The following is a 27,918-nucleotide window of genomic DNA, read 5'->3' as shown; positions in this document are numbered from 1 at the left end:
ATTAAATTACTTATTTCTTCCTAAGAGTATCTGTGATTTTGCTATGTTAGAAATACGCTACATCTCCAACACTTCAAAGTAAAAATTGTATTTGGATTCTTTGATGCATTAATCTTAAAATAAATGTGCAATTAAATGCTATGTTTTGGGAAAATCCCATCAAGGTGATCTCAGCGTGAATCATTAAATCCCACTCAAACCCCACTGATGAAAACATTAAACTGCTCTGGGAATAACGCATTGCTTAATGGGTTGAACACTCGCGCACAGGTAAAAGACACGAAGCAAACAGTTCTGGTGTCTTTCACTGCCAAAGAGACAGGACGCTGAATGATTCTGGCTCGGTTTATTACAGAGCTCTTTCAGAGACACTCGCAAACAAACCTGCGCCTGCAGTCGCAGTCAGTTTATACAAAGGCACATTTTCATGTAATGTTACTTACAGATTTGTCACTCCAGATGTCACTCTGGATTTTTGAGCTCATGCTGTTGCCCTGCCTGGATTGTGTATCCATGTTTGGATAAATACACACAAGCTTGAATGAGGTGTGTGTTTCACAAGCCGTGTGTCCCTTACTGCAACTACTGCAGGATCATGTTGCATATGGTCCACAGCGCAGCGCAATCCACAGTCAGCACACAGAGAGAGCCAACACACACACTGATATACGCTATAAAGACCTGAACACACAGCTTAACCCTTATTTTACTCTGCCCTTTATTAAGGTGGACTTAAAGCTCAACATGTGAAAATAAATGTTGCTATTTTACTGATGGATTTGGAATACACTGCATGTGCTGTGCTCTGTTTTTTGTCCTGAGACACCTTCACAGCAGTTGTATGAGGTAATGACACTGCACCACAAACACACAGTGTTATTCTGCATTACTGTCGACCTCTCGGGTGTTAGGGTTAGGGGCCACTGGGTGGGCTTGGCACCCCGTTAGTGCACCTTAAAATGGAGCTTTTCATTCAGATAGGATTCCGCAAATGCTTCTTAAAAGCTATAAATGTGCCACGCAACACTTAAGCCTCTTTGTCCATTCTTGTGGTGAAAGACGCCATTTAATTTGTGATATCTAATGTGTGACACTGAAGTGGGAAATACCAGCTTCCTATGGTTTATTTTTTAGTTTCCTTTGAATGCCAGTTGGGAATCATCTGCTACATTAATGCTTATGACTTCTACCATTTGTGTGGAAACTGTAAGACTAACCCAGGATCAGAGTGTATTTGCCACAATTCTCATTTGCAGTCATTCCTGTCTCTAAAGAGGAAGTTGTGATAAGCTGCTTACTCATGACCAATCATCCATTATCGTGATAGCATCACTGCTGCATTGACTCCGCTTTAGATTCCTGCATAAGAAAACCAGTAGGACATCCCACAGGGAGACAGTGGAAGTGGTTAAGTAAACGCATGGATAACTTTGATATTTCACCACTTTGGGTTGTTTTGTCAGCACCTTTTCAACACGATTTCTCTATCGCTACAAAGATCAGTCACCAAATTGGTTAGAGCAGCCTCAAGGACGAGCAATGTAACCATATCTACCACATCAAAAAGCAGGCTTTTCATCAGTGTCACTGCCAGAAGAAGTGCAGTAGTGCTAGATTACCTGTATCCACCAAGCTTGAATTCCCATGTTTCTGCTGATAACACAGTCACACAGGGCGGGCTGGTGCACAAATCACTTGCTGATTGCCCAGAGGCGCCATTGTATATCCCTAATGTCAACTTTCTCCTGGAAGTCTCTCAGGTTTTCGTGTCACAGGAAAGCAGCTACTCCTGAAGTGACTGCACTCTAATTAACATGTCAGCCAGTTTTAGAGGTTGTTTACCCAAAACTGAAACCTCAAAGGCTCACTTTAACTGTAGTCCCGCTCTAGCTGTGCCATAATGAAGGTATTCTTTATGAAGGTGATCATAACAGCCACAGTTGTAACAAAGATGTCTGATCTGAGTTTCATTTGGTTTTTGACATGCTGTCCACTTTGGCTCTCAGAGCTGTTCAGAGGCTGACTGAGGAAATCAGACCTCAGGTTGGTTGGTTGGAAAGGGTCTCAGAGTGTGACGTCTGTTGTCTACATGAGTGTGCATGTATGAGTGTGTGGGGGGCAGGGGCAACACACGTACACAGGACATTCGGGAGAGGGGTGGGTGTGTAACTACAGGGAGGAGGAGAAGGGAGGAGGCTTGCCTTTTCTCTCTCTCTCTGAAGTCTGAATGCAGCAACATAGAGAAGTTGGTGGGAAGTCAGAGAGAAACAGCTGATACTTTAAGAGAAACTTGTGGGCTCCGACTTGTTTCACACTGATTCTATTTTTGAGTTTGTTCAGAAGCAACAAACTTTCTTTAGAAGTTGAAAGAAAAAGTTTCTGCCTGAAAAAATGTCTGATTCTGGAGTCAACCCACACTTGGAGGGAATTATTTCAGATTTTGAAGGTTTGTTATGTATTTTTCTGCATTTTTTCCATTCCATCTGTAAGACATTTTCATTGGCTAAAGGCTAATATTGATCAATGTTTATATCCAGGTGGTGTTAATGTACATTGTGCTTATCTTAGTTTCAAATATGTTTTTGTGGGTGGGGGCACTTGTGCATGTATTTTTTTTTTTTAAACATAGTGCTGGATGGATGCTAGCTTCCTGTACCTTTTGTCTGTTATTGATTATACTGTTACAGCAGTAACAGAAAGAAATGACACAATACCATCACCGGAAAGCCTTCAGCTGTAAACACTAAAAGGGAGACAGTGAAAACCTCAGCAGTAAGAACTAACATCTGTCTAACCCCTCATCAAAAAACTCACAACGCTGTCTCTGCTTGTCAAGCCAGTGTGGAACTAGCACTGATTGCCTTTGTCCTCCTTTTCCTCTGCTATTCTGTCTTTCTTCCTTCCTCCTTGCTTGTTTCTTTCCTGTTCCTCCTCCTGTCAGTGCCTACAGCTGCTGTTTGGCCTGATGCTTACCATCAGACGTCATGGGCTGATGCTGACTTCTGTATCCTTGAGAGTGACCAGATTATTGAAAGTACACTTTTTTTTAGGCTAGCAGTGTTTGAATTGTTTAAGTAAACCAACTTCTACCCAGTAATCTGGTTTACAGTCATTTGATACATCTTTGCATGATTGTGTTATAAAGCTGTAAACGGGGATAATATCCATAGATTTAAAAAATATAAGGTGGAATGACTGTTTCATGCTTATTGTGTGTTGTGTCCCGGCATTCTTCCAGAGGTATTTACATGTGAGCTTGTTTTGGTCACATTCAGCTAAGGATTTTTTTTTTCTTTAAAACACTTTTTCAATTATATTAGAAAAGTCTCATCCACTGAATTGAATGCACTGATGCAGAAATTAGACAGACACTGGCAGCAGATACTTTGCATTGGGGCCTCTGTGGATTAGGCTTGTTAGGACGCATCCCATGGATGCTTGATCAGATTGGGATCTGTGGAGTTTGGAGGATGTGTCAAGCCTGGGTGTTTCTCATTTCCCTTCTTGAGCATTTTTTGCTGTTTCACAAGCTGCATTATCTTGCTGATGGAGAACACTGCCTCTGGGGAGTGTCATTACCATGGCAGGGTGTGCTAGGTCTGTAACAGCTTTTAGACTGATGAAACGCCTCAAAGCGACATCCAGATGAATGTGAACTTTGCATTGGTGGTTTTAATGTTGTGGCCATTCAATGTGTTAATACACTGACCACATTTTCCATTCAGGGTAGAGAAAGCTATACAGAGAGGTGCACAGCAAACACTTGACTGAGTAAATCTCCATATTACCCCACATCATAATGCTTTCCAGTACATTGCACTGCACTATATCTCACACTGAGGAGAAAATGGGTACCGAAAGGAAAAGGCAATTTAATTGATGAACCCACTGAAGATGTAATAATTCCTCTTCGGATAGACAAAATAATGGAATATGGGTGATTGAAACCTCCATAGAAACTACACACTGAAACAATATTATGACTTTCTGAAAGGAAGAGAACGTATCTGTCTAACCTTAGGAACAAGTCCATATTTATATATTCACAGAGGCCTTTGTACAGTGGGCCTCTCATGTTTCTCCCAACCTAAACTGAGCCAAGATATTTCGGCACATTATCTGCTTACAGGTGCAACATTTTTGTCCCGCGTGACATGCGTAGACAGAGAGGAAATTAACATTGAAATGAACAGAGTGTCTGTGTGTGGCACGTTTTCCAAACTTGGCAAAGAGGCAAGTGTGTTATTAAGTTGGTATGAGTGGATTATGTGCATATATACAACACATTCTTTACTGTTCTCTGTGGTCCTGTTCATTCTGAGGCAGACATATTACAGTGCAGGTGGTAAGTTATTGCTAATATGCCAGTTAAATAAAGCAGAGATTTCTTTAAGTATTGTATGTATGTATTCTCTGACCTGCAAGGAATTAGATTCCAGCCCCTTGTTAGTGAGTCTGTGTTTGCTGCTTGTGACATCATCACACCCAGAGCCTAGAGATACAGCTGACAGCGCTGGATCGTCACATCCTTTATCTGTTAGTTTACTGGCAGATTCAGTGTACCATCCTGCAAAAAGTTCTTCATTTGAACATTATCATTTCTACTTTGAGGTCACTAAGCTCCAGTGAATAAAGTGTTTAATCTGCATTTTGTCAACCACTTTCTCTCCCCCTCACTCCCTTTATGTCAGGACTTTAAGCCCAATCAGTTTGTTATCCACTGGTAAGTGGAATGCAACAATTTTCTTTATACCTTCACTGATCACTGATGTAAATCAGTTTATTCATGTGGAATACAGTTAACCAGTGGATGATCAAAGTACAAGAAAAAGGATTTATCTGTCTGAGGTTACAGCCTTGAGAACCTAAAGCCAAAAACTGGGGTAGCCTTTCAACATCAGACTCCAATCAGTTTGGAAAGTGTGCACATTAAAAAATCTAACATGTGAAATTGCCTCTTGGTTCTGATTAGAGCTCAGACCTTGGTTTTAAGCATCTGCTTCATCAACATTATGGCAAAAAATACAAATAAAAATGCAAATTTTGATCATTTCTTCACTCTCGCTTCTCCTCTCATGTCTTTCCACTTCACCACAACACCTATAACATTCCCAGAATTTCATTTTCCTCGGCCAGACCAGTGCAGACCAGTGCAGTAAATCTGACACAGTGAGATGTACTGCTCCTGGGCACCATTAGCTAACCTAACACCATCAGTGGGCAGCTGAAGGAAGTGTGTGTTTGACAGTTTAGCATTAAGGTTTTGTCTTACCAAGCAGAATAGCATAGTGTGAAATTCTATCGTTTATTGTTTGGCCTTGTCCTGTCAGTTAAAGCCTCGGTCATGTTTTTCCTTGCCTGACCACATCGATATATATTCAGTGGCTACTGACATCAGATAAACTGCACTGTGTATAAAATGGTCTTAAATAACCAGTGTGTGACAGACAGCAACTGTCTTAATCGCTTGACTTATGACTCTGAGGCTAGAATTACTGGACCCAATTGTGAGTTCAAGGCTATGTAAAATGAAGTACGCCCTTTATTAATCAAAATACTGATGTCCTGTTTTGTTTATGTTGCTGTTGTTGTTTGCACTGCAATATATGCAGTATATATGCAATGTACTTTTATATACATTTACCGTCTAAAAGGAAGCTACCACAATACTCAAACGAATGAAATGTTTGCAGGTGTGCTGTAAAACTACGCCTTTTATTTGACAGTCCTTTATTTGTAATTTTCCCAGTTTTGTCATCTTAGTTAAAAAAAAAACATAGTTTTCTAATCTGCTCCTGTTTATGGTGTTAATTTGCTGTTAAAGCAGTTTGCTGTTAATGCAAACTAAGCACTTTACCCATCTGTTCCACATTAGATGCCTTACAGCAGTTCAGATGCATAATCCCTTCCCTTTCCCAGCGGACTTTTATGGGGCTACATACAGAACAAGTGGTGAAGTTCATTAACAGGAACTGAACATCAATCAATTTAAAAATAAAAAAAATCAGTGTTTTTAATCACTGAAATAAGAACCAGTCATCTCTAAAACCTGCCAGCACCATATGCAATATATTTCATGTTGTAAGATTTTTGTCAATTATATTATTATATTTCCAGTCTTGCGACCTTTGCAGTCTTATTGCAGCAATGCAATAATGTGTAAATTCATCCCTTAACAAATGATGTGCACCTTTGACACACCAAATCAGTGTGGACAGCCCTCACTCCCAGCTCATGCCAGTAATAGAAGCGCTTACAGTTTTGTTTTGGCTTCTCCCACTTGCTAGTGTTCTGCCTTTCCCTCCTTTCTTTTGTGTTTGTTTTCCTCCCTCAAAGCCCTGACTATCTCTTATTAGTCCATCTGCACTGAGATGATACCGAATGTTTGCGTTCATTTGTTGGGATGTCCTTGAGAGTGAGTGATGACACTGATGATAAAGAGACAGCGTGGCTAGGCACCTGGGCTGCATATAGGATAAATGACTGTGAACAGCTGCTTCTGTTTTTGTGTGTGTGTGTGTTTTGTTTTGGGGTTTTTTATAGTGGTAATCCTGAGATACATTGTCTGAGCTGCGTTATCTTCCCACAGGAGATAGTGTGAGATACTGGAACACTGGGCAGTGATAGGTAGTGGAGGGACGTGGGGAGATGAGGCCTCTGGCTCCTGTTAATGAGTTTCCTCTGGGGTAGACTGGACCTCTCATTTCTTGCTCATAGTCTGGGAATGCTCTTTCACAGGGAACTATGCTCTTTCATCCATCTGTCAGTCCTGCAGAAATACTATTTCTATTGCTATATGATCCTGTACTTAGGATATTCTTTTTCCCTCTTTTTTCTTTGGCTAAACAAGAAAACAGAACGAGGTACCACAGACTTTATGAATAAGAATATAAGAGTTGACTGATGAGTGAATGAAAAATGCCCCCGAATGCCCTTTTCCACTCTCTTTATTCCTAGAAAAAAAAAGCACAGAAAGATTTAAATACGCTTGTGCTCTTAAATTATGTACACTTGGCTGCACGGCCTCTAAATACAAACAACCTGAGAGCAAAGCACTCAAATCCTTTGCTCCAGTCACGTGCCTGAAGGCATATAATCACAAAGCAGCCAAGACCAGAAATACTAATCTGCAATCACTTAACAGGTCACTGGAAAACATTTTGGTTCAGCTCTCTGATTTTGGTCAGACTTGTGAATATATCCCCCAGGTTTCGCTTCTCACACTTGCAACTTCTCCAAAGTTAAACAAAAGTCTACAGCAAGTGTCAAGAAAAGTTAAGAGTGTGCACGGGTGTCTGAAGTCCTGACTGCAGAGGAGGTTAAAAAGAATGCCTCACTGATTAGACTCATGCATGTATCACAGCCTCTTCACTTCCTGTGAAATGTGCAGACTGATTTTGGCACACCGACTCATTTTCTGGTCAGAGTTGAAAGTAGCCATAACCTTGGACTCCCTCTTAGGAATCATCAAAAACAAGACAGCAGGCGTAAGAAGGGCATAGTTCGGTTTGGACACCATTTACAGATTGCATATTCAAGTAATAGACTGTAAAGCTGGATAGTGAACTTCAGGCAATAAGAAACAGAATTGTGAGAAAGAATATTGTTAAAGTGTTTATTACTAGTTGTTAATGATCTTTTGTCAACATTTCAACTTTTCTTAGTAAAACAGATGTTTTCCACACATAACACAGGCGTTGCACAGCTACATTATATGCAGTGACTTCAGGTTTTATCTGCCTAATGGCTAAGACAACATTTATAAAACCAGTCTTCTACACAGTAATAGTGCCAAGGATGAAAGGTAACTGTACCTCAAGGTCCAGATGAGTGGTGTACAGGGAGGTGCGGGGAGTTAAAGGGATTTGTAAGACAAATCACCACGAACTCCAAGATGTGAGATCAGATTTATTTATTCCCGCAGTGCATGGGAATTTCCTTGGTGTGTCCAACTAACACAAAACGAGAACAAGACATTGGCTTTGGCCTGAATTTTTCTTAGACAGCAAATTGTATCAAATGTCCACCATGCTGGAAGGAGGCATCTCATGGCAGTAAATCAGATTAGGGATGCCGGCTGATGTGCGCGGGGAGACAGCTTTGATGTGATTGTGTTGAGTTCCACAGAGTTTTGAGAGCAGCAAAGCTGCAGCACTGTGTCCTCCCCGTGTGTGTAGTTGCTTAAAAATAAACATGTATACATTCCCTCAACACATACTTACATGTCTTTACAAGCGTTTTGAACAAAACTCCAAATAGTTGCATAAAGACATAGGCACACTTGGGAACACCGCAAGCCACAAACAGATCAAATAATCAGCACTGTGTTTTGGATTGTAAGAAACTAGAGATGCTCTTAAAGGGTGTGCGTGAGTGGACTAGTCTTACTAGTATATCATTATGATGCCAGCTCCTGGCCACTGGCTTGGCACAGCAACTCTTCGACGGGAAGGAGTCAAATTCAAGTTGACTCTCAGCCAGCGCAGTCTTACCAGGGGGTGATTCCATCCTTCAGTGTCTTCTTGGACAGTGCAGTTATTTTCTCACATCACAACTAACCTTGGGGAACTATGTGCCTTTATCTGTGTGTTGACTTTGCTCAAAAACAGGGAGTCTTGGGACTTTTTTTGCCCAGATGCTTGGCAGTCGATGTTTGACTGATTGCGTGTGCTATAACATGCCGTGAAACGCTTCGAGTGACTCTGTGTGAAAGCCTAGAATTTTATATTGTAGCGTACCACACACATAGCAAGCAAGGTCGTGACAAAGAAACGCATGGACTGGCTTAAACATGTCAGTCCATACGGCAGCGAAAAACTTGCTGCTGGTGATTGAGAATGAAATTAGATACAGTATACGGCTTAATTACTAGCGCATGCTGTTTCTATCGAGTGCCACCAAAATTGTTTCTACAGCTTCTCCACCCTCAAACTCCAGGCGCTTTACTAGTTGGGTGCTGTTCATAATGCCTTTAGAAAAACAGTTAACTTTTTATATTTCTCACTTAATTGGTTTGACCTTTTTGATGGCTTTTTTATGACTTTGTTCCTGCTACTTGTAAACGTCAGTCTCCACCCACCAATTGTTTGTAGAAAGATGAGCTTGATTTGTTTAAGAAATTGTACCAGCAAATTAACGCACTTTCAACATATCGTGCTCTGTTTTATGTGAAAAGTAACTATGTTAAAGTACAAGTTAGAGATACTGCTTGCTTGCATGCATTTGTGAAGCAGAAGAGTGTTTTTCCTCTTTTTTACTTCATTAAAATTTCCACACTTGTCATATATGTTTAAATCATAATATGATTTAAACTATTTTGATGCCAGACAGCAGTAAAAGAGCAAACTGCTACTTATGAATTGAAGCATTTCTATAAGGAATAACAATAGCTTAGTTATGTTGTCCATACATTTCTGAAGATTGTTTTTGTACTTATGTACTACTATTTGCTTACTTTAGTTACATATGTAGTGGGTAACTCTTTTACCAACATAGGCCAATACTTTTCTGTTATTTAATTTGTGTTTTAACTAGATTTTGTGTTGTTATTAATCAGCGCTTTTTATCTTATTTTATTGTAAATTCATCTACTTTTTGCTTTTTTTCTAAATGACTTGTAAAGCACTTTGTAACTGCTTGCGTCCACTTGAATGACTGTTTGAATAAAATGCTGTCTTGGTCTCCTTCATGCAGCCCTGAAGAGGTCCTTTGAGGTAGAGGATGTTGACACTTCATCTCACTCTTCACCCGGCTCCCGCCGGACAACCAACTCACCTCACCGTAACGCCATGTCTCCCACCAGCATCTACTATCGTGACCTCGGCTCTGCCACCCCGGCCGCTAACAACAACAACCTCAACTATACCCAGCCCCGCTCTATCATGGGTGGAGGAGGTTCCAAGACTCCGGAGCCTGTGTCCCGCCGTTCTGAACTCTCCATCGACATCTCTTCCTCCAGCAAGCAGGTCGATAATGTCACCAGCCCTGCTTCAACACGCTTTGTGAGCAACAGCGCCCTGAAACGCCCAGAAGTCCTGGGGCACTCCAAGACGCCCGAGACAAGCCACAAGAGGGAGGTGACTTTTGCCAAGACGCCAACTGACTCCCCGGTCTCACGCCGCAATGAGAGCAGCATGAACAACAACGGGACCAGCCGAGCCCCTGAGCAAAATCACACCCGCAAGTTTGAGCCCCCTAGTCCAGGGGATATCCGTAAACCTGATATCAGCATCACTAAAGCACCTCCCGAGAACAATGGCCACCATCCAGCAGTGCACCACCCACACCACCCCAACCCTCACCACAACACCATCGTCACCACTTTCCGCTGCTCCTCGCCTAACCATGGACGCAAATCCCCCAACCCTGACAGTAAGTCTGCTTTCACCATATATCAGTCCAACCCACGCTTATTCCACTCATATTTTTCCTTCTAGTCATGCCCTGAAATTATGTCTGCCTTTTTGAAAAAACACATCTGAAACACAGTAACTTTATGGTATCTCCATGACATTTGTTAGGTTACTTGTTAGCCTCTCATCTGCTCCTTGTATCATACACCCTTAAGGCTGTTGTTTCAGATAGATGCTGTTGGTTGTTGTTGATTTGGAAAATTCTCTTTGACAAACTGCTCAGATTTGTTAACATGCTGTCTACTCATGCATTCTAACGTCTTTAGTAAAGTGGTGCTTTGGTGCATTGATATAGTTCACCAGCTTGTGTAATTGCTTTAGCATTGACTTACCATATTGATGTGGGAATATCATCAGTGGAAAAGAGATTAAAAGGATTATAAAAGACTGTCTTAAAGTCAAATAAAACCAATTACATTTTCTCATGTGATGAGAAAGCAGCAACTTTTCAATCCTGACTGCGAGTTTACATTTGAAAATCCCCCGGTGAGAAATGTTGTCACATTTTCCAGATTGCATTTTATTTGATCTCTGATGTTATTGAACTTCCTTTTGGACTTTATTTTTTCCTTCTCCCTTCTGCACAAAGTGACCCAAGTATCAGATCTCTAACCAAGGAAAAAGCAGCAGCAAGAGCAGCTGGTTTGATTAATCTGATGTCTGCGTGTCTGTCAGTAATACAAGAAAACTTATCTTTGGAGGCCTGTTTCTGGGTAGAAACAGTAGACTGGGCTGTCTGTATTTGTGGTTATCCATGTCTCTCCTGAATAGCGTATCAGAGCCAGGGTAGTTTTGTAATATAATGAAAGCCTGACCTTTATAGTAATTATGGCAGCTAAATAGTATTTGTCTTAAATACAAGGTAAGAAAGATGAAGTAAGACCATAGCGATAAAAGAAATGATTTTATCCCACAGGACTGTGTAGTATTTTTGAGGAGCCGCTTAAAGCTCAAATGACTGATCATGATACAGAATATAATTTTTGGTTATGTTTATGTTCAGGTAAATGTGGTATTTGACAAACTTAAAACACCATCTTTATGTACTGGGTCTCTCTATGGTAGAGCATCACTTCCTGTTCATTTTACAACGCGCAGTTGTGTTTTTTGCGAAGCCAATTTAATTAAAAACCTATAGATAGCATCTCAAAACATTTATTCTGTTCATCTGGACATAGTGTTTTCTGAAAACTCTACATCCAGCTACATGCCTTGCGCTATGCTATGTGCCTTGCACCAATTCAGTGTAGAGCAGCTACCTGAACGCTACTCCCACAGAGCTCGATTGTCTTTTTAATATTTTTACTTCTTCACTGATACAGTAGCTCCTCTGAAAAAGAAAGCCTCAAGTCATACTTGGTTCCCTGGTATAACTCTCAAATGCGCACCTTAAAGCAGATAACTTGTAAGCTGGAGAGGAAATGGTGCCTCACTAATTTAAAAGATCATAATTTAGCCTGGAAAGCCCTCTGTAAAGCTAGAACATCTTCACTGATTGAAGGAAATAAAAACAACCCTAGGTTTCTCTTCAGCACTGTAGCAAAAGTCAAAAGTCTGCTGGCAGTAGTTAAAACGTTACTGAAAAAGCCACTACTTGACCCAACTGTCTTAGGTAATTATAGGCCAATCTCCAACATTCCTTTTATCTCAAAAATTCTTAAAAGAGCAGTTGTAAAGAAGCTAAATGATCATCTGTGGAGGAACAGTTTTCATTGAAGAGTTTCCTTCAGGTTTCAGAGCATACATTTTTATTGATATGCAGATGACACCCAACGTTATCTATCCATAAAGTAAGATAACACACACCAATTAGTAAAACTGGAGGAACGTCTTAAAGACATAAAGACCTGGATGACCTCTAACTTTCTGCTTCTAAATTCAGATAAAACTGAGGTTTTTGTACTCATCCTTAAAAATCTTAAAATGCAGTTTCCAACCAGATTCTTACTCTGGATGGCATTACACTGGGCTCCAATAACACTGTGAGGAACCTTGGAGTCATTTTTGACCAGGATATGTCCTTCAATACACATATTAAACAAATATGTAGGACTGCTTTCTTCCATTTGCGCAATATCTCTAAAATTAGGAACATCCTGTCTCAGAGTGACACTGCAAAACTAGTTCTTGCACTTTATTACTTCTAGGCTGGACTACAGTAATTCGTTATTATCAGGATGTCCTAAAAACCTCCTGAAAAGCCTTTAGTTGATACAAAATGCTGCAGCAAGAGTACTGACAGGGACTAGAGAGAGAGAACATATTTCTCCTATATTGGCTTCCCTTCATTGGCTCCTTGTTAAATCCAGAATTGAATTCAAAATCCTGCTCCTCACATACAAGGTCTTAAATAATCAGGCCCCATCTTATCTTAATGACCTTGTAGTACCATATCACCCTATTAGAGCACTTCGCTCTCAGACTGCAGGCTTACTTATGGTTCCTAGAGTATTTAGAAGTAGAATGGGAGGGAGAGCCTTCAGTTTTCAGGCCCCTCTTCTTTTGTACCAGTTTCTAGTTTGGATTCGGGAGACAGACACTATCTCTACTTTTAAGATTAGGCGTAAAACTTTCCTTTTTAATAAAGCATACAGTTAGCGTTGGATCATGTGACCCTGAATCATTCCTTAGTTATGCTGCAATTGGTCTAGGCTGCTGGGGGTTTCCCATGATGCATTGGGTGTTTCTTCTTCAGTCACCCTTTCACTCCCTATGTGTTTGTACATCTCTCTGCTTCTCTTCCACAGCATGTCTTTGTCCTGTCTTCCTCCTCTCCACCCCTCCCTGAGCCTGGTTCTGCTAGAAGTTTCTTTCTGTTAAAAGGGAGTTTTTCCTTCCCACTGTCACCAAAGCACTTGCTCATAGGAGGTCATATGATTTTTGGGGTTTTCTATTTTTTTCTTTGTATTATTGTAGGTTCTTTTCCTTACTATATAAAGTGTCTTGAGGCAACTGTTGTTATGATTTGACTGAATTGAATTGAAAAGGTTTGAGCTGTTTCAGCATAAGTGGCAGAAGTGAACATAAAGATTAAAACTTTTCTTCTGTACCAATGAACAAATACACATTTCTCTCACTGTCTTCTATTGTCTCGCTATATGCTGAATGATTACATCTAAAGCTCTGTCTCAGCAGCCCAAGGAAACCTTTGTAAGTGTGACCAAATTTTGAAAGAACAGTTAATTGTGCATCCACAATATTAAGCAAATATATAATCAATCCGTGGATGGCACAGTGGCGCGGCAGTTAGCATTGTCACTTCATAGCAAAAATACCTGTGGAAGGTCAGTGTCTGTGGGCATTGTCTCCAGGTACTCTGACTTCCTTCCACAATCCAAAAGCATGGATGTTAGAGTAACTGATGATACTAAATTGGGCATTAGTGTGAAGGTCTGTTTCTGTGTATTAACACTGGGAGAGCCCAGCAACCTGTTCAGTGATGGAGACAAATATGGATAAGGAATGTATGAATGGGTAGCTTTGTGGAGTTTTTGGGATAAAACTTAAACGTGACATTTTCTTTTTATTTCCTTGGAGTGTAGATTAGTTGGATCTGCAAATTAATTTGCAAATGGCTTTTAAAGATCATCATTAGCATTCATTTGCAAATTTACTACAAATCTCTCTCGCAGATTCCGGTGATGAGTAAGTATTTTAATCCCTGGGAGTAACCACTGTCACGTCACACTGTTTTCACAGTGTCATTTATTAAATTGTTATTATAGAAAAACTGGATTATGGCCACAGACTCTACACCCATCTGCTTTATTTGTTACGTTTTTGGCTGTACCTTTAGTCACGAATGCCAATTAAATGGCCATTAGCTTGCATCATTCCAAAACTAGTATAAAAATGCAAAACTATGCTGTACTGGATATATCAGCTTATTGCTATTATCAACATTGCCAAGTATTTTGCAATTATCACTTGATGAAACATAATGTGTGTGTTTTCCTGCTTATTTTAGACATTTAATTTTATATTTACCTGGTTTGAAATATTACACTAGTTTTACCATGAAAACTGCACTTTATCATTTGGCATTTGTTGTCAAAAAGTGTCCCAGTGCACTCATGTGCCTGTGCTGTAAGTATGTCACGTTGTACTTATAGTCTTTTTTTATTGCATATTACTATAAATCTCTTGACGGTGTGCTGAGAGTTTTAAATGGTTCTCTTCGATATTATGGGAGTTGTAGCCACTTATTTGTCCACAGGGAGAGGCCCAAATAGGGGTCTAAATGAGGGGTGACCTGCCTGGAGGGCCCTATGGCTGTGAATGGGCCCGCCCGCTTCTGCAGAAATGCAAAAGAGAATTGTGGCAAAAACACATCTGCAAAGTTTCACTTATAAATGCACTACTGTCACAGATTTGAAATTTCTGAAGTGTATCTGCCACATAGATAACAGAGAGTTATTTGCAACACTACAACTACTGATTATGATTTGATTATTTTTTCCATATGACTTTTTACAAGTGTTTTGGTTGACTCTGTTAAATGCCCTGATTTCCGGCCTATTCAGTTTTTCCAGAAAGATGACATTACACATCATTTGAGTGCATATGCACACATGCACGTGCGCACACACACGCACACACACACATAGTGTATGCTGTGCTTGCTTCCTTCCGTGTTCTCTCAGTGTGATTGTTTCCCCTGCAGCTGACCTCACAGCAGAGCACTTCCTCTCACAGGGTCATGTGATCTAAGTTAGTCAGCTTCCTCGACAATATCCCTCCGTACTTTGATGTGAGCATTAAGGGGAATGAAATACGCCAGGATGTTTAGGTAAAAGGTCAGCATGAAAAGAAATGTGCACGCACATCCACTGCTGTGTGACCTACAATCACTGGTAGATCAATGAATAGCACATACGTCATCTGAGGAGGGTTAAGTCAACAGAGGTCGCACAATTCTGTCAAATTTTATTATACTGCACCAAATCATAGCAACAGATGTCATCTTAGGCAACTGGACATACTAAGTTCATTATGGTGTTTTAGCTAGGGACGTGGACGGCTGTTCTACTCCCAACAGATGCACAAAGACTCAAATGCACATTTGGACTTGACATTAACACTTGTTGGAGTTTTCTTATATTTATCTGTAAGCCACTGTCTTCGGTTTATTCACCCTTTTAGTCTATTAGGTTCCTTAAAAAGTTTATTGTTAAAAACTGTTTCATTACAGAATTCTAGTCAAAATTTTGCTGATAATAACCAAGGAGCTGAACTGGGAGACACATGTTTAAATCTCAAACAAATTCAGAATTTCTATCTTGTATAATGTGGTGAAATATTAAAAGACCTCAATATTGTGCTCGATTCAGCTGTGATATATGGCAGCTTAAGTACTTGAAGCAGAAAGAAGCAGATTTTTTAAAGTAACAGCTTTAAACTGATCCAGCACGTCTTAGAAACGTAACAACAAAGCTTCACTTCAGGCCAGAGGCATTCTGATGGGTATCTGGTCCACTTGTTATCTTGACAGTCAGGCCTGCTATTCATCAGTTCATTGCAGAAGGAGCTGTAATATCTCTGGACAGAAATGCTTGAACCACCTGTAGTCAGAATTTTTTTAGCGATTTTTTCTGACACATTTTTCAGCTTTAATACAATTTCTTCTTGCCGGCAAAGCCTTCATTTTAAGATCAAACATGGACTTTTATAGTAACTCATTAGAGCGGTTGACCATAAATAGTCTTTATCTCTGGGATGATGGGACTGGTATAGGTTATCATTGGGGAAGGGTCACATCCAGTAACCTCATTTGCTCACTTCTTTAGTATTTTGTTGTGATAAGGGTGAAGAGGACATTCAGAACATCAGAAAGTGTCTTTTCATCACCTGTTTTTTGTTTTTTTTTACTGTTACCACACTAAAAATACAATTGGAAAGGAAACCAAGGCTATGGCTTTGAGAGTAAATGTGTATTTAATGGGTGTTACTGAGGAGTCGCTTCATGTCGTGCCATTGTGTCCTGTCTTCCTGTTGTGATGGTACGGAACAAAAGAGATATCCTCATTTCGGCTGGACAGAATGCTTTATTGCTGAGCTGGAATATGCCTGCCTATTGCCTTAATAGATTCCTATTATTATTTACATTTCTGTTCATAATTAAAATGTAGTCACTGTGAAAGAAAGACCAAGTGAAGCCATTTGTCTTTAGTTTGGACTGACCTTCTGAAAGTGGGGAGGAGGCGTCCACAGAGGGTGGAGGGCGATTTGTCTCTGCTTGTCTATAGGTCAAAAAAGGCCACACACGCACACACACATGCACACACAAACAAGCATGCTTTCTTAATCTCTCTTTTTTCGTGTGTGTGTGTTTTTGTTGTCTCTCATCGACACACACACATGCAAACATGCACCCTCCGGCAGAGGCACATGCGGGGTCAATCCTCTCCCAGTGTAATTACTCTGGACTGATCCCAGACCATTACTCAGTGTGACCCTTCGGGGGGGGGGGAGGCCTTTACCTATGTGCTTGTGAGGAGGAGCTGTTCCTTACTGGGAATAAAATCCTACTTAAGTTTGGTTGTTCTTTCATTAATGCCGAGAATCATTTTGTTTGAATTGTTTGAAAATCTTCTCTTCTGTTTGGTTATAATAAGATTTTTTTTAGATAGAAGTACATTTTTGCCAAATAATTCAAGGTCCTTGATCATGATGATGAGAAATGTCTGTGGCTTAAAATGACGCTCTTGCGCTGAAGGGGAAACTCTTCATGTCTGTGTCTTTGGCTGTGCTTCAAATTAATGAGCACTTTTGCTCATGTGAAGTCAGCAAGCCTCCAGTTTACATCTATTTTTTCAGTTCAAAAATGCCCTGCAGTGACAGCAGTGACAAGCGTCAGTTCCTATTATCTTGTGTATGACTTTCACTGTCGCTGTGCTTCCATAACAAGCCACCAGGAGGCAGTGTGTGATTAGTAAATCTTGAGTCTGGGTGGCAGGTAAAATAAAGCTGTGTTTCATGCTTTTTCAGACAGTTTAATTTACAAATGAAAAATGTTATCATACAACTGCGCTTTCTCTCATGGCTGGAGCTTAATAAAGAAAAAAGCTCCGGGGTCAGAAATTTGAACCACGCTGGTGCAGAAAAGAGATGTCAGGCTTTTCCATTCATATGTTATGAATGTTTTTAATACACCAATATATCAGTGGGATAGACATTTTTTCAATAAACTGCTTTGCAGTTCTTTGAAGTGTGCAGACACTAAAAAGACTTGACATGAAATGTTTTCCTTATTTGCAATGAACATCTTACACTGGAAGGTGGAGCTGAATAATGGGAAAGGGACAGCCCTTCTGCCCCAGATAAATAGTCACACACACACACAGAGACACAGACACACACAGTTCCCCTCTCACCCAGAAAAGGCTTTCGGAAGTTAAAGTTTACACTGAGCATCTGGGGGAAGTCAAGGGTTAAAGAAGTTTCCCACCACTGCAGAAAGACCTCTGTCCTGTTAAGTCATTATGCCAAATCCCCAAACTGCTGTAAACACCCCCTTCTTCATTCAGTTACCCCTGCATGCTGTGAACCCGAACATGTTCACATAGTTCTCCTTCACTTATATTTTAAAGCATATGTATACCCAAGCATGCACTACTTTGCATATACTAATCTCATCTGACTAGGAAATTGACTTTTGGCAAAACGTTAACAGCTCAGCTTTAGATTTTCACACACGCACACACGACAAAGAAGCAGCAACCTTGCCGTAAGAGAAAAAGACAGATAGTAGGATATGGGCCATCAGAGCCTAATGAAGGAAGGCAAGATAGCATTTAGTCTGTTGACATTATCTTCATTTATCTGGCCTTCCGGCGTATGATTCTTCCTTGTTATTTATCTAGATATGTGGCTAGTGATTCATTTGTCTAGGAAAAGCTGATGGGAAAATCATATCTCTTATCTTGGTCATGAAATTAAAGAGGAGTTTAAAATGGAATATGGCGTGCTATTATCAGCTATTGTTTTGTTTTTTCAGTAAAACTTTGATAAATTTAAAGAACTGATCTTCAGATATCTTCAGATGGTGAAACTGAGCATTAAATCCATTATCATCATATCAAAAACATTTACAAACAAACCTAAAATGTGACCAAAATGATGATGAATTGCATTATCATGATAGTAGGCAGTATTAAACGTATATAACTCAAATTCTGAAGCTGACAAAAACAGTATTTTTTCCCCACTTTTAAATCTGGTGGGCTTGTTTGGTTAACGCCTCTTGTTCAGTCAGGCTGTGATTAATGGTTGTGTGTGAGTCGGGGTAAAATACATTTCAGATCATGATTGCGTAGAGTCGTTTCAGTGCAGAATAAAAGTTCATGTGTTTGTCTCCACATTTTCTACTAATGAGGTTTTATCCACTTGTTGGCTGATAGAGAATATACTGAGCTCTATGTGTAAGAGGGGATGGGGGGCTGTTTTGTGCATGGACAGACAGATGGCCTTTTGCATCACAGACTTACCATCTGCTGAAGCAAGTAAGGTGGAGGGACTGGTGTGTTAGTATGTCTGAAGTGAATGTGCATGGAAAAGGACCCCAAAATAAAGATTGTGCAGTCTTGTCCCTTATTGTGCACCAACAACAGGTGATTATCTAATGGAGTGCACAGCAGATTTTGGTGAGTGCAACAGAATAGAAAACAAATTTCATCTAACTAATTAGTGTTTTATACCACATGGAGTAGCCAACATTCAGGTAACACACAGTGTATTTTACACAAAGTGTGTTTAGGACACTTAGAAACAGCACAGCACAGATATAAAAATGTGATCTTTATCCATATAATTTCAGAATTTCTCCATAAATAAGTATAAGTTCTGATATTACAGGCACATGAGTTGTGCCTGTGGGCCTGTAGGCAACGCTGAACTGTGCTGACTTTGCACATGTGAAATTTAAAAGTATAAAATTTCAATATCAGTAAATGACATTTACTGACAGAGAATGAAGTTAAGAAAAAAAAAAGCTGAAGTGCTACATAACTTTTTATATTAATAATCTTCATCGCCTCTTTTGCGCTCTTACCTTTTCACCCTGCTGATTAATGTGTTAGATTAGCTTTGTAAGCCTGATTCAGACATGCTGCGCTGCTGACTGATTGGTTTCTCAGTTCAGAAAGGGCAAGCATCATTACTGATGCTCAAGTCTTTACTTTCCAGTAATCAGCACAGACTCTAAAAGCAGTGATCTGAATCTTTTTCTATAACTGGGATTTACAATGATAGTTTAGGGATTTAGATAATATGCCTGCAGCTTTGTGGTTTTCAGTGCAATTACCTTGTTTGAAGAACCCCGTCATCTGTTGAGAAAAGAAATCTACCAATCGAGCTTGAAGGAACTTTGGGTGAACTTTCCCGTCCAGCCTTGATGGTGTGAAGGATTCGGTAATGGTACACAGCCAACTGTAGTCATCAGCATCACTCAGTGGAAGAGTGGGCAGATAAGGGTGGAAAACACAACTGCACAGAGAAATGACAAGTTTCCTCAGATTCATTCGTCTCTCATGCACCATCAAACTGAGGTTCAATGTTCAGTGGAAGCCTTATGTGGTATTTTTGTCCTGTCGACAAACGAATGCTGACACCAGTTACAAAAGAAGGATATTTATAATGTCAGAAGCTGAACTTCATTTTCCGTCTCTATCTGCTTCCATGTCTGTGCACATCCCAGGTTTCTGTTTAGATTTAATTAGCATCATAACATAGTTAGATGTTTCTCGAAGACATGCCGTGACCGCACAAACAGTTTAATCACAGAGCTCCTTCCGTCCTGTTCTCATTTTTAGAATTGAGTCATCTCCAATCCTGGCCCCTGCAGACCTAGCAGGGGGCTAGGGATTCCCCACAAGGCCATTTCTCTGTAGTTTTTCTGTTTAGTGGTCAGCAGGGAAGACTAGAGGACATTGTGAGAGATCACACACTGGCTTGTATGGACTAGAAGAGGCTGCTGGTTTGTCTAACTCCTGGTCTTTTACTTGTGGAAGTAAGAAAGAGGTGCAGAAGGAAAAGTGCTTTCAGGAGATATGACTTCTACTTGCAGTGAGATGTACAACAACCACAAGACAGAACCCCTGTGTGAGTATCTGTTCATTCACTGTCTTTTTCATATCTGCAGGAGAGCTTGGCTGTTTTGGACGATCTCCTTACGGAGGCAGAATAACTGCCTGGTTTCCATTAAGGCCAATCACGGAAAAGGATGAACAATGAATCCCCCTCAGATGGGGATGCAGGGAAATTGGTGCAGGAAAAGAGTTTTTTAAAACATTTTTTCAATTCACATTTTTGCAAACATCAGTGTTTTAATGTCTTATGAGACACCATTCTGCACTTCCTCTTACAATATTGGTTTCATTCCTATGAACTGGAAAAACATGTTGTTCTTACCAGAATGGTGATGTGGTTACATTTTAAAGGAAACATCTTTATAGAAGAATGAATGGGATTTTTTTTTTTAAATATGGTAATTGAAAGTGGAAGAGGCTTCTACTTCTCTTTGTCTTTTTAACTCGTCTCTGTATTAAGCAGTCCAGCTGGGAATGCTTTAGTGGCTTTTTAAGAGAAACAGTAAACCACAAGCAGACACATCTCTTTAAACAACTGCTCAGACCACAAAATCACTTTATCTTCAATGGTTCATCATTGTTAAAAACAAAAAGAAAGAAAGAAAGAATGAAGCACATTCGTTTCTAGTTTAGTACAGTAAAAAGCTAATAAAATACAAGCATGAGCTTGTATACAGCATACGTTATAGTAGCCTTGAGATAAACTGTCCAAGCTGCAGGCTGAAGAAAAAAACCCGGAGGAGTGAAATATTTTACTGTCAACATGTGAAGTAGCTGGAGATATATTTGCAGATTAATCCAGCAGAGCTGTTAATGTATGTTCATCGATTTTAACCAGAAGTTGAGTCTTGCGAGAACACTTTTGGGTGTCCTCGCTCGTCACACATGCTGTCTCCATTTGCACCACAGGAGAGCAGAGCAACCACAGCAAAAAAACACAACAGGAAGTCTCCAGCAGACCCAGCTATCTTCCCCATAGATATCTAGGCCAAGCCAGATGTTCTTCTTCTTTCCCCTTCTCTGTCTTGTTCCTTATTTTCCCAACCACCCCCACCCGCTACTTCTCCTGCTGCTATCTCTCTTCTCTGCCTCCTCTTTCCCTCCCGGCCTTCCTTCCCTTTGCTTTCTGCTCTCTCTCTCCTCGGCTCCCCCACCTCTCCAGGGGAGGATGTGTCACTGAGTCCGCTGAGTCATGGAAGCGACTCTTTTAATCAGCTCAGTATGTGCTCTGCCCTGATTGGGTGGCCTTCAGAAATCAGCTTTGGCTTTAAGGCGAAGCTCGTATTCCCCTCAGCCATCCCTACATATTAGCATTCGGTTACCACAGGTTTTAATGGCTTGACGTAGTTGAGCTGAAATTAAAGTGAAAGAGGAAACTCCTTAGATTTATTTATTTAGATTTACAGTGAAGCAGTGACACATGGATCAGGCCACAGATAGCACTGTGTGACTGAAGTAGAGGTGATCGTTTTCATGGGTTATTTTGGTCGTCTGAATCACTTATTTGTTGTGCAGATATGAGTCATAGCATTTTAACATGGGATGCATACTACACTCTAAATATACACTGATAAGTAAAGAAATCTATAATGCACAAACACACATACTGCGCCTGCTTTTTCTGAAATGTGTCTTTTAGGCTCTTTGCAGCACTAATAAACCATCAGACCTCTCCTTTGATGTTTGTTTCCTCCAAGAGGAAATGGGAACTTCAGACACTGGTGTGTCGCAAGGTCCATACTGACAACATTGTTTATTGTCTGGTGACAACTGAAGGAGATATATCTTCTTTGATAAAACGCAAATTTGTCAAAAAGCATGTCACCCAAAAAGGCATGGGGGACAGTGAAAACATTTATCTTTTTGGGTTTTTTTTTTTTCCTTTGGTAGAAAAAGTTCATTAGATTTATATTCATAATTGAAACTGATGACAGCTGTGGTTAAAGCCCAGGACATAGCCTAAACTGAACCTGGAAACAGAACTGCTGCATATAGCTAAAAGCTGTTAGATGCTATAGTCATATAGATCACAGGACAATTAACCATAAATTATGTCTCACAAAGTTATGCTGGTGTTCTAGATACAGACATCAGATAACACTGTTGAGCCAGTCTTGTGGTAAAGCTAATGTTTTATCATCGTCCGAGTGAAGGAAGTGAATGTAAACTTTCTGAGCAGTTGCTCAGTGTTAAATCAAGTTACCTGTTTCTACGTTTGAGATGTGTATCTTAAAAACTCGTAGCTTGTATATGCAAACTGATAACAGCAGTGAATATGTTTGGGTACCTGATACCCACAACACACCATATTGCATGTTTGCTTTGGTTTCATATTCACAACAAAACCGCTGCCAAGAGTCAGATTCAGCTCCATTTTTGACAGGAAGGAAGTATTTCTGCTGAATGTTATGAAAACCTCTGTCAGACCTTCAGCCTGCTTGCTGATGGAAAAAAAAGCAGAGCCAAGTCAACAAAGGAGCAAATTAATCACGCTCTTCTTCCAGTAAGTTAAGATGAAATCCACTTTGTAGCAGAAATCTTTCGTTGTCTTTATTCATAAAAATCTGTTCTCAGAAAACAGCTCCTCGCACGCTGACTGCGCTATTAGTATTTCTCAGTCGGAGGGATGGATTTGATCAATGTGAACCTCTGTGTTGTGGGAGAGGAGGGACACAGGAAGCAGGAGCGCAAGGCCTACAGATTTCCAAGGAACATTCGGGATTTGGAAATACTTTCTGCTGTTTTGCAGCCAATGCTTACTTCAGTGCAGCTTCACACAAGTACAGTCTAGTTCTTACACGACTATTTCATACACTGAGCGGTGCTGGGTTACAACAGCAAAATAAAAACAGCATGTGTAACAGGGGGAACATCCAGGACATTCGTTTTCTGTTGGAAGTACAAGTAGTTTGGCATCACTGGAAATAACCGTATTGAGTTTTTGGTTGCAGGTTATAGCTGCAAAGACTACTCTTACGTCTGCCAATTAAATGTGTACCTAAAGCCCACTGAGGCAAAGCTAAAGCCCAGCTGGCTAAGCATAACAACTGAAAAGAGAAGGAAACAACCAAAGTTAATCATTCTTTGAGTCTTTATATCAACCGCCTTAGACCACAGGAAGGCACTATACCTGGTCAACACATAACCCTCCAAAACAACACTCACTAATTGTTTGGTAAGCTTTAGAAGTATTACTGGGGGTGGGGGCGTTCTACCAAACTATGAGTTTATTTCCTTGTTCCCAGTTTTTAAGGGGAAACTGAAGCTGAAAAGGGAACGGTGTATAAAACAAGTAGATCCTTTTACAGCATTTTTCACAAAATATTCCTTTATATAGTTTTATTTTTATAAACTCTGAAATGTTCTGAATTAGTCATGGTTTTGGTCATGAGTCAGCTACAGCTGGAGGGAGGAGGATGCATGTTGGTGTGTGTGTGCTGCCTATTATTTCAGAAAGAGGAGCAATGCGTTGAGGACTGAAGGAAAGACCAAATGCTGTCAGTGTGCACACACAGATAATCTGTTACCCTCCTTGCTGTGAAGCAAAGCAGTTGGGGGTGGTAGAGAGCATATGGGCACACATAAGGACAGGGAAGTAGGTATTGCCTGTTGTATTGTGCAAACACACACTCTTCTTTTGTAATTTCCCTTTCCCATAAAGACATAAAACTTTATCTATAATAAATGTGGTTTAGGATAGCTCGCTATATCCACAATATTCTTCATTCACTTTCTTTGAATGAGGGGTGTGACTGCCGAATGCCTTCTTAGCCACTTGGGATGGCAGTCACATGACCACGTGTGGGCGTGGCCGGGAGGAGAAGCGGCAGCCTGGCCTCTACAGCTGAATCTGTGATTGAGAGGAAGAAAGAGAGAAGGAGAGGAAAGGGTTGGGTGAGTTGTGGATTTTTATGTTTACCGTGTACTTTTCTGTTTCGCACTAACAGTGGGGAATGGTTTTAGAAAAAGCATAAAAGGGGGCAGGCTGTAAGAGGGAGGGAGAGGGAAACAAAAGGGCGGTGTGTCGGTGTGTGGGGAGGGGGTAAATGTGTCCTCTGGGGCTGTTTGGTGTCAGAGTTAGTTTGCCAGGTGCTTCATGTGTGCTCAGCAGAAAGTAAAGTTTTGAAGCTGGGAGTAGATTAGATTTTTTTTTATTTTTTTTTTTTGGCAGGAGATCTGTACAGCTAGCCAAATTTAGTGTGAATACCTTAAATTTTCTCCCTTTCCCACTCTTCTTCTTTCCTATTGTTCAACCATCGGGAAGAGTTTGGGGGGTCAGCATTGCTACTCTTCCCCCTCCTTACTTTCCCCATTGCTACTCTTCCCCCTCCTTACTTTCCCCCCTCCTCCTACCCTCTCCCTTTCTTTCTTGCTTTCCCTCCCCATTGTGTCCTCAACTCTGAAGCATGCATGGGTAGTCAGCCTCGCATAAAGAGGCAGAGTGATTGACCAATCAGGGTAGCCCCTATTCCTCTTTAAGTTGCATGTCTCCAGGGTTCTCTGTAGTAAGGATCCCTTCTTTTAGCCTCAGCTCTCCTCACATCAGAGTTTCAAGGCTCAGTTTGATCCAGTGCAGTGGATTAGCCAAGCACCGATGGACCTAAGCTGTTGTGATGTGATTTAATTTTGTCAATCCCTTGTGTCTTCTCTCCAGAGAGTTTGTTGCCAAGTTCAGCTAAAGGTGAAGAGTCAAACAGGTCATGTAGTGAGTTTGAGATTTGCCTTGAGACTTTCTCAGGGAAGGACTTGTCTCTTCCTCTAACTCCTGTCAGTTGCTTCAAGTGGGAAGAAAATTGTGCAAGGATGTGATTAGTCACTTTGCTTTTTTTTCACCCTTTACGACAGGATAGCTGTTGAAATCCGCACTACATCTCATACTTTTAGGCATCTCACATGATCTTCTCTTACCCGTTTTTTAGTACAGTAGCTGAACAGTTGCTTTGTTAGATACAATGCCCTTAAATCCTACTCATTTCATAGCTAATGTAGCACACACAAAGTCTGCAGATGGATCTTTCCGCTCCATTTGCTGTCTTGTTACGTATTATTGGAAATGTTCTTGTTAACCAACACGAAGCAGCTGCATTTCATCTTAATGTCTGATAAGTAAAGAGATGCATTCATCCTTGCGTATTGAGTCTGCATGAATAAATGCATGCATTTTGTGTTGCTACCCTGAAGTCACTGTAGCACCACAATACCACCAGAACATTATTGAATTAGGAAATTAATTTAAATGTGTTTTTCCCACAGCAGTCAGGCTGCTGTCACTGTTATGGCTTATCACACAATGCATTTGATATTACTTACTCCTAATGCCTCACATCTGATTTACATGAAGCATTATTACAAAATCCTTTGGTTAAAGTCAGTCATCCATTGTTTACATGCTACTAATCAGATTACTGCAGCTGGATAATAATAAGTAATTCAATCACAAGAGATAAACAGTTCATTAGGATTCTTTGGGGCTAGCAGCACAAAATAAATGCAGGGGGTTACTTCCCCTTCTGTAATTAAGTCTTGCATTATCGTGAGCTTTGGCAAATGGATCATTTTCAGAGACTTATTGTTGTTTTGCGAGCACATAAAGACTTCAAACCTGATCCTTTAAAGGTATAAATCCACCCCTGTGGACACACAACCCACTGCTGGTGTCATTTTTGACATTCAACACACTTCTGGTGTTCTTGACCAAAGAATTTTCCCTGAAGGAAGAAGTGCTGAGCGGAGAGGAGTAGTGTGAACTTGTTTTTCTATTAAGAAACAGGCTGAGAATATGTTTTCACACATTAGCCTGCACACCTTTTACCCACATGTTAAAAGCTTGCGTGTCTTTCTTGTTTTTATTTATTCTTGTCTTTGTCAGTTGGCGGTAGGAAATAACTCTTTGTAAAATGCACGTGTCATAAATGTCACATTTAGTTAAAAAATGGCTTGTTTATCTGCCCACAGCTGACATTTTCTGTCTGCATGTATGTCAGTGCCTGGAGGAAGTCAGACATGTCACGTCCTGTCAGAGGTGACAGTTTGTGGGCCTGCCGACACTGGCTGGGTGGAGGGGGGAGAGTGGATTATTATTTACGGTGGTCTGCTCTACAGAACTGCACCAGTCTATAATATTATGCTCTGCTGTGGCATCTTGACTCTAAACTCGTAATTGAAAATGATAAAATTTGGCCTTTGGCTTGCACACAGATACCTCATGGTTCTTTAAATTAGAATCAATTTTTAGCTTTTGCTCACTCTGAAGTCCTGACTTGTAGCTTGTCTATATAATTGCATTGGAAAGGGTCAATTAATAGAGACCCGATTAGCTGGATGTTTTTCCTGAACAGATAAAGGGTACAACAAAACTGTCTTTAAGTGCAGAAGCCATTTGTGCACAGCATGTTGCTTCTCATTTCCCCCAATTAAGTGCTGCACATTGATATATGCAAACAAGCCAGCCCCTTTCCCACTTGATGCTTAGTGGTTGCTTGATTTATTCCTTTATGGTCTTTGTTTGTCCTTTGCCCTATCCTACTTCCCTTATTGCAGCTGTGGATGGTTCTGTGGCGAGACCCTCCTAGTTCCCCTTCCATGTTTTGCAGAAACACCCGGGCTTCTGAGTTACAGCTGTGGTCTCTCCGTCTGCTGAGCGCTGCCCAGAACAGCGGGCTCTCACAGTGGTACTCAGCACCACAGTGTCTGCCCTGCTGCGCTGGGCTTTGTATTCTCATATTGTTTTTCAGCTTGTCACTGATATTGTTTCATTTGGCTCATGTTTCTTTTCCTTTATTCTTTTCTTGACTCGCCCTTCACCTAAAGGGTCCTCCATTTACAGCTTTCTCTGGTCATCTACTCTCACGCTTTCAATCTTTGTGAGGTATTTTGGTAAAGGTCCTTACCAGACATTTACGAGTGGCATATCAACACCATCTGCTTTTGCTCCACATCGGGACAGCGGCTGCGTTCTCAGTGGGCTGTCATGTTACAAGACTGAAAGATGAAGTGGGCCAGTAGCATTTTCCAGACCTTTTCTTGAGTTCTTATTTTAGTTTTGTGTCAGCTCTGTCCTTGACTAACCTCACAAAATCAAGCCATTTTACGCAGAAAGGAGAACCTTTAAAAGTGGATCTATTAGGGTTTTGTTTTTTTTCCCCAAATTTCCATACATTCTCTTTTTAAAATCATTTTGTGATCTTTAACAATGAGCAGGGGAGCCCGAAACATCAGGCTTCAGATTGCTGTAAGCATTCTGTTTCAGACAGTTTTTTCTACTCCTGGATCATTATCATGCCACTGAGACATAATACAGCAGCCTCTCAGACTTGCTTTTGAAACCTTCAGTTAATGAGGGGCAACCAATGAGAAGAAAGTGTAAGGCAAACGAGCTAAAACAGCTTGTTTCAGGCACAGTATAAACTGAGGGGCTGCAA

At 40.6% G+C, this 27,918-nt stretch overlaps 1 protein-coding gene across 7 annotated transcripts in view; it reads left to right on the top strand.

Annotated features, from left to right (window-relative positions):
* septin9b (septin 9b) overlaps positions 1 to 27,918 on the top strand; it is a 72,000-nt gene that overhangs the window by 19,371 nt on the left and 24,711 nt on the right. For 3 of the 7 annotated variants that reach the window (XM_005469971.4, XM_005469969.4, XM_005469970.4), the window contains exon 2: positions 9,694 to 10,371. In XM_005469971.4, the coding sequence (XP_005470028.1) occupies positions 9,694 to 10,371 (678 nt within the window). Of the gene's footprint in view, positions 1 to 2,260; positions 2,447 to 9,693; positions 10,372 to 20,443; positions 20,511 to 24,236; positions 24,392 to 27,918 lie in introns of those variants that run through there. The other 4 variants (XM_005469968.4, XM_013272983.3, XM_013272986.3 and 1 more) reach the window with 4 other exon arrangements.

This window comes from Oreochromis niloticus, linkage group LG6, assembly GCF_001858045.2.
Source record: "Oreochromis niloticus isolate F11D_XX linkage group LG6, O_niloticus_UMD_NMBU, whole genome shotgun sequence".
Classification (NCBI taxonomy): Eukaryota; Metazoa; Chordata; class Actinopteri; order Cichliformes; family Cichlidae; genus Oreochromis; species Oreochromis niloticus.
The sequence above is the reverse complement of the archived record's forward strand: the minus strand, read 5'-3'. Positions and strand labels throughout refer to the sequence as shown.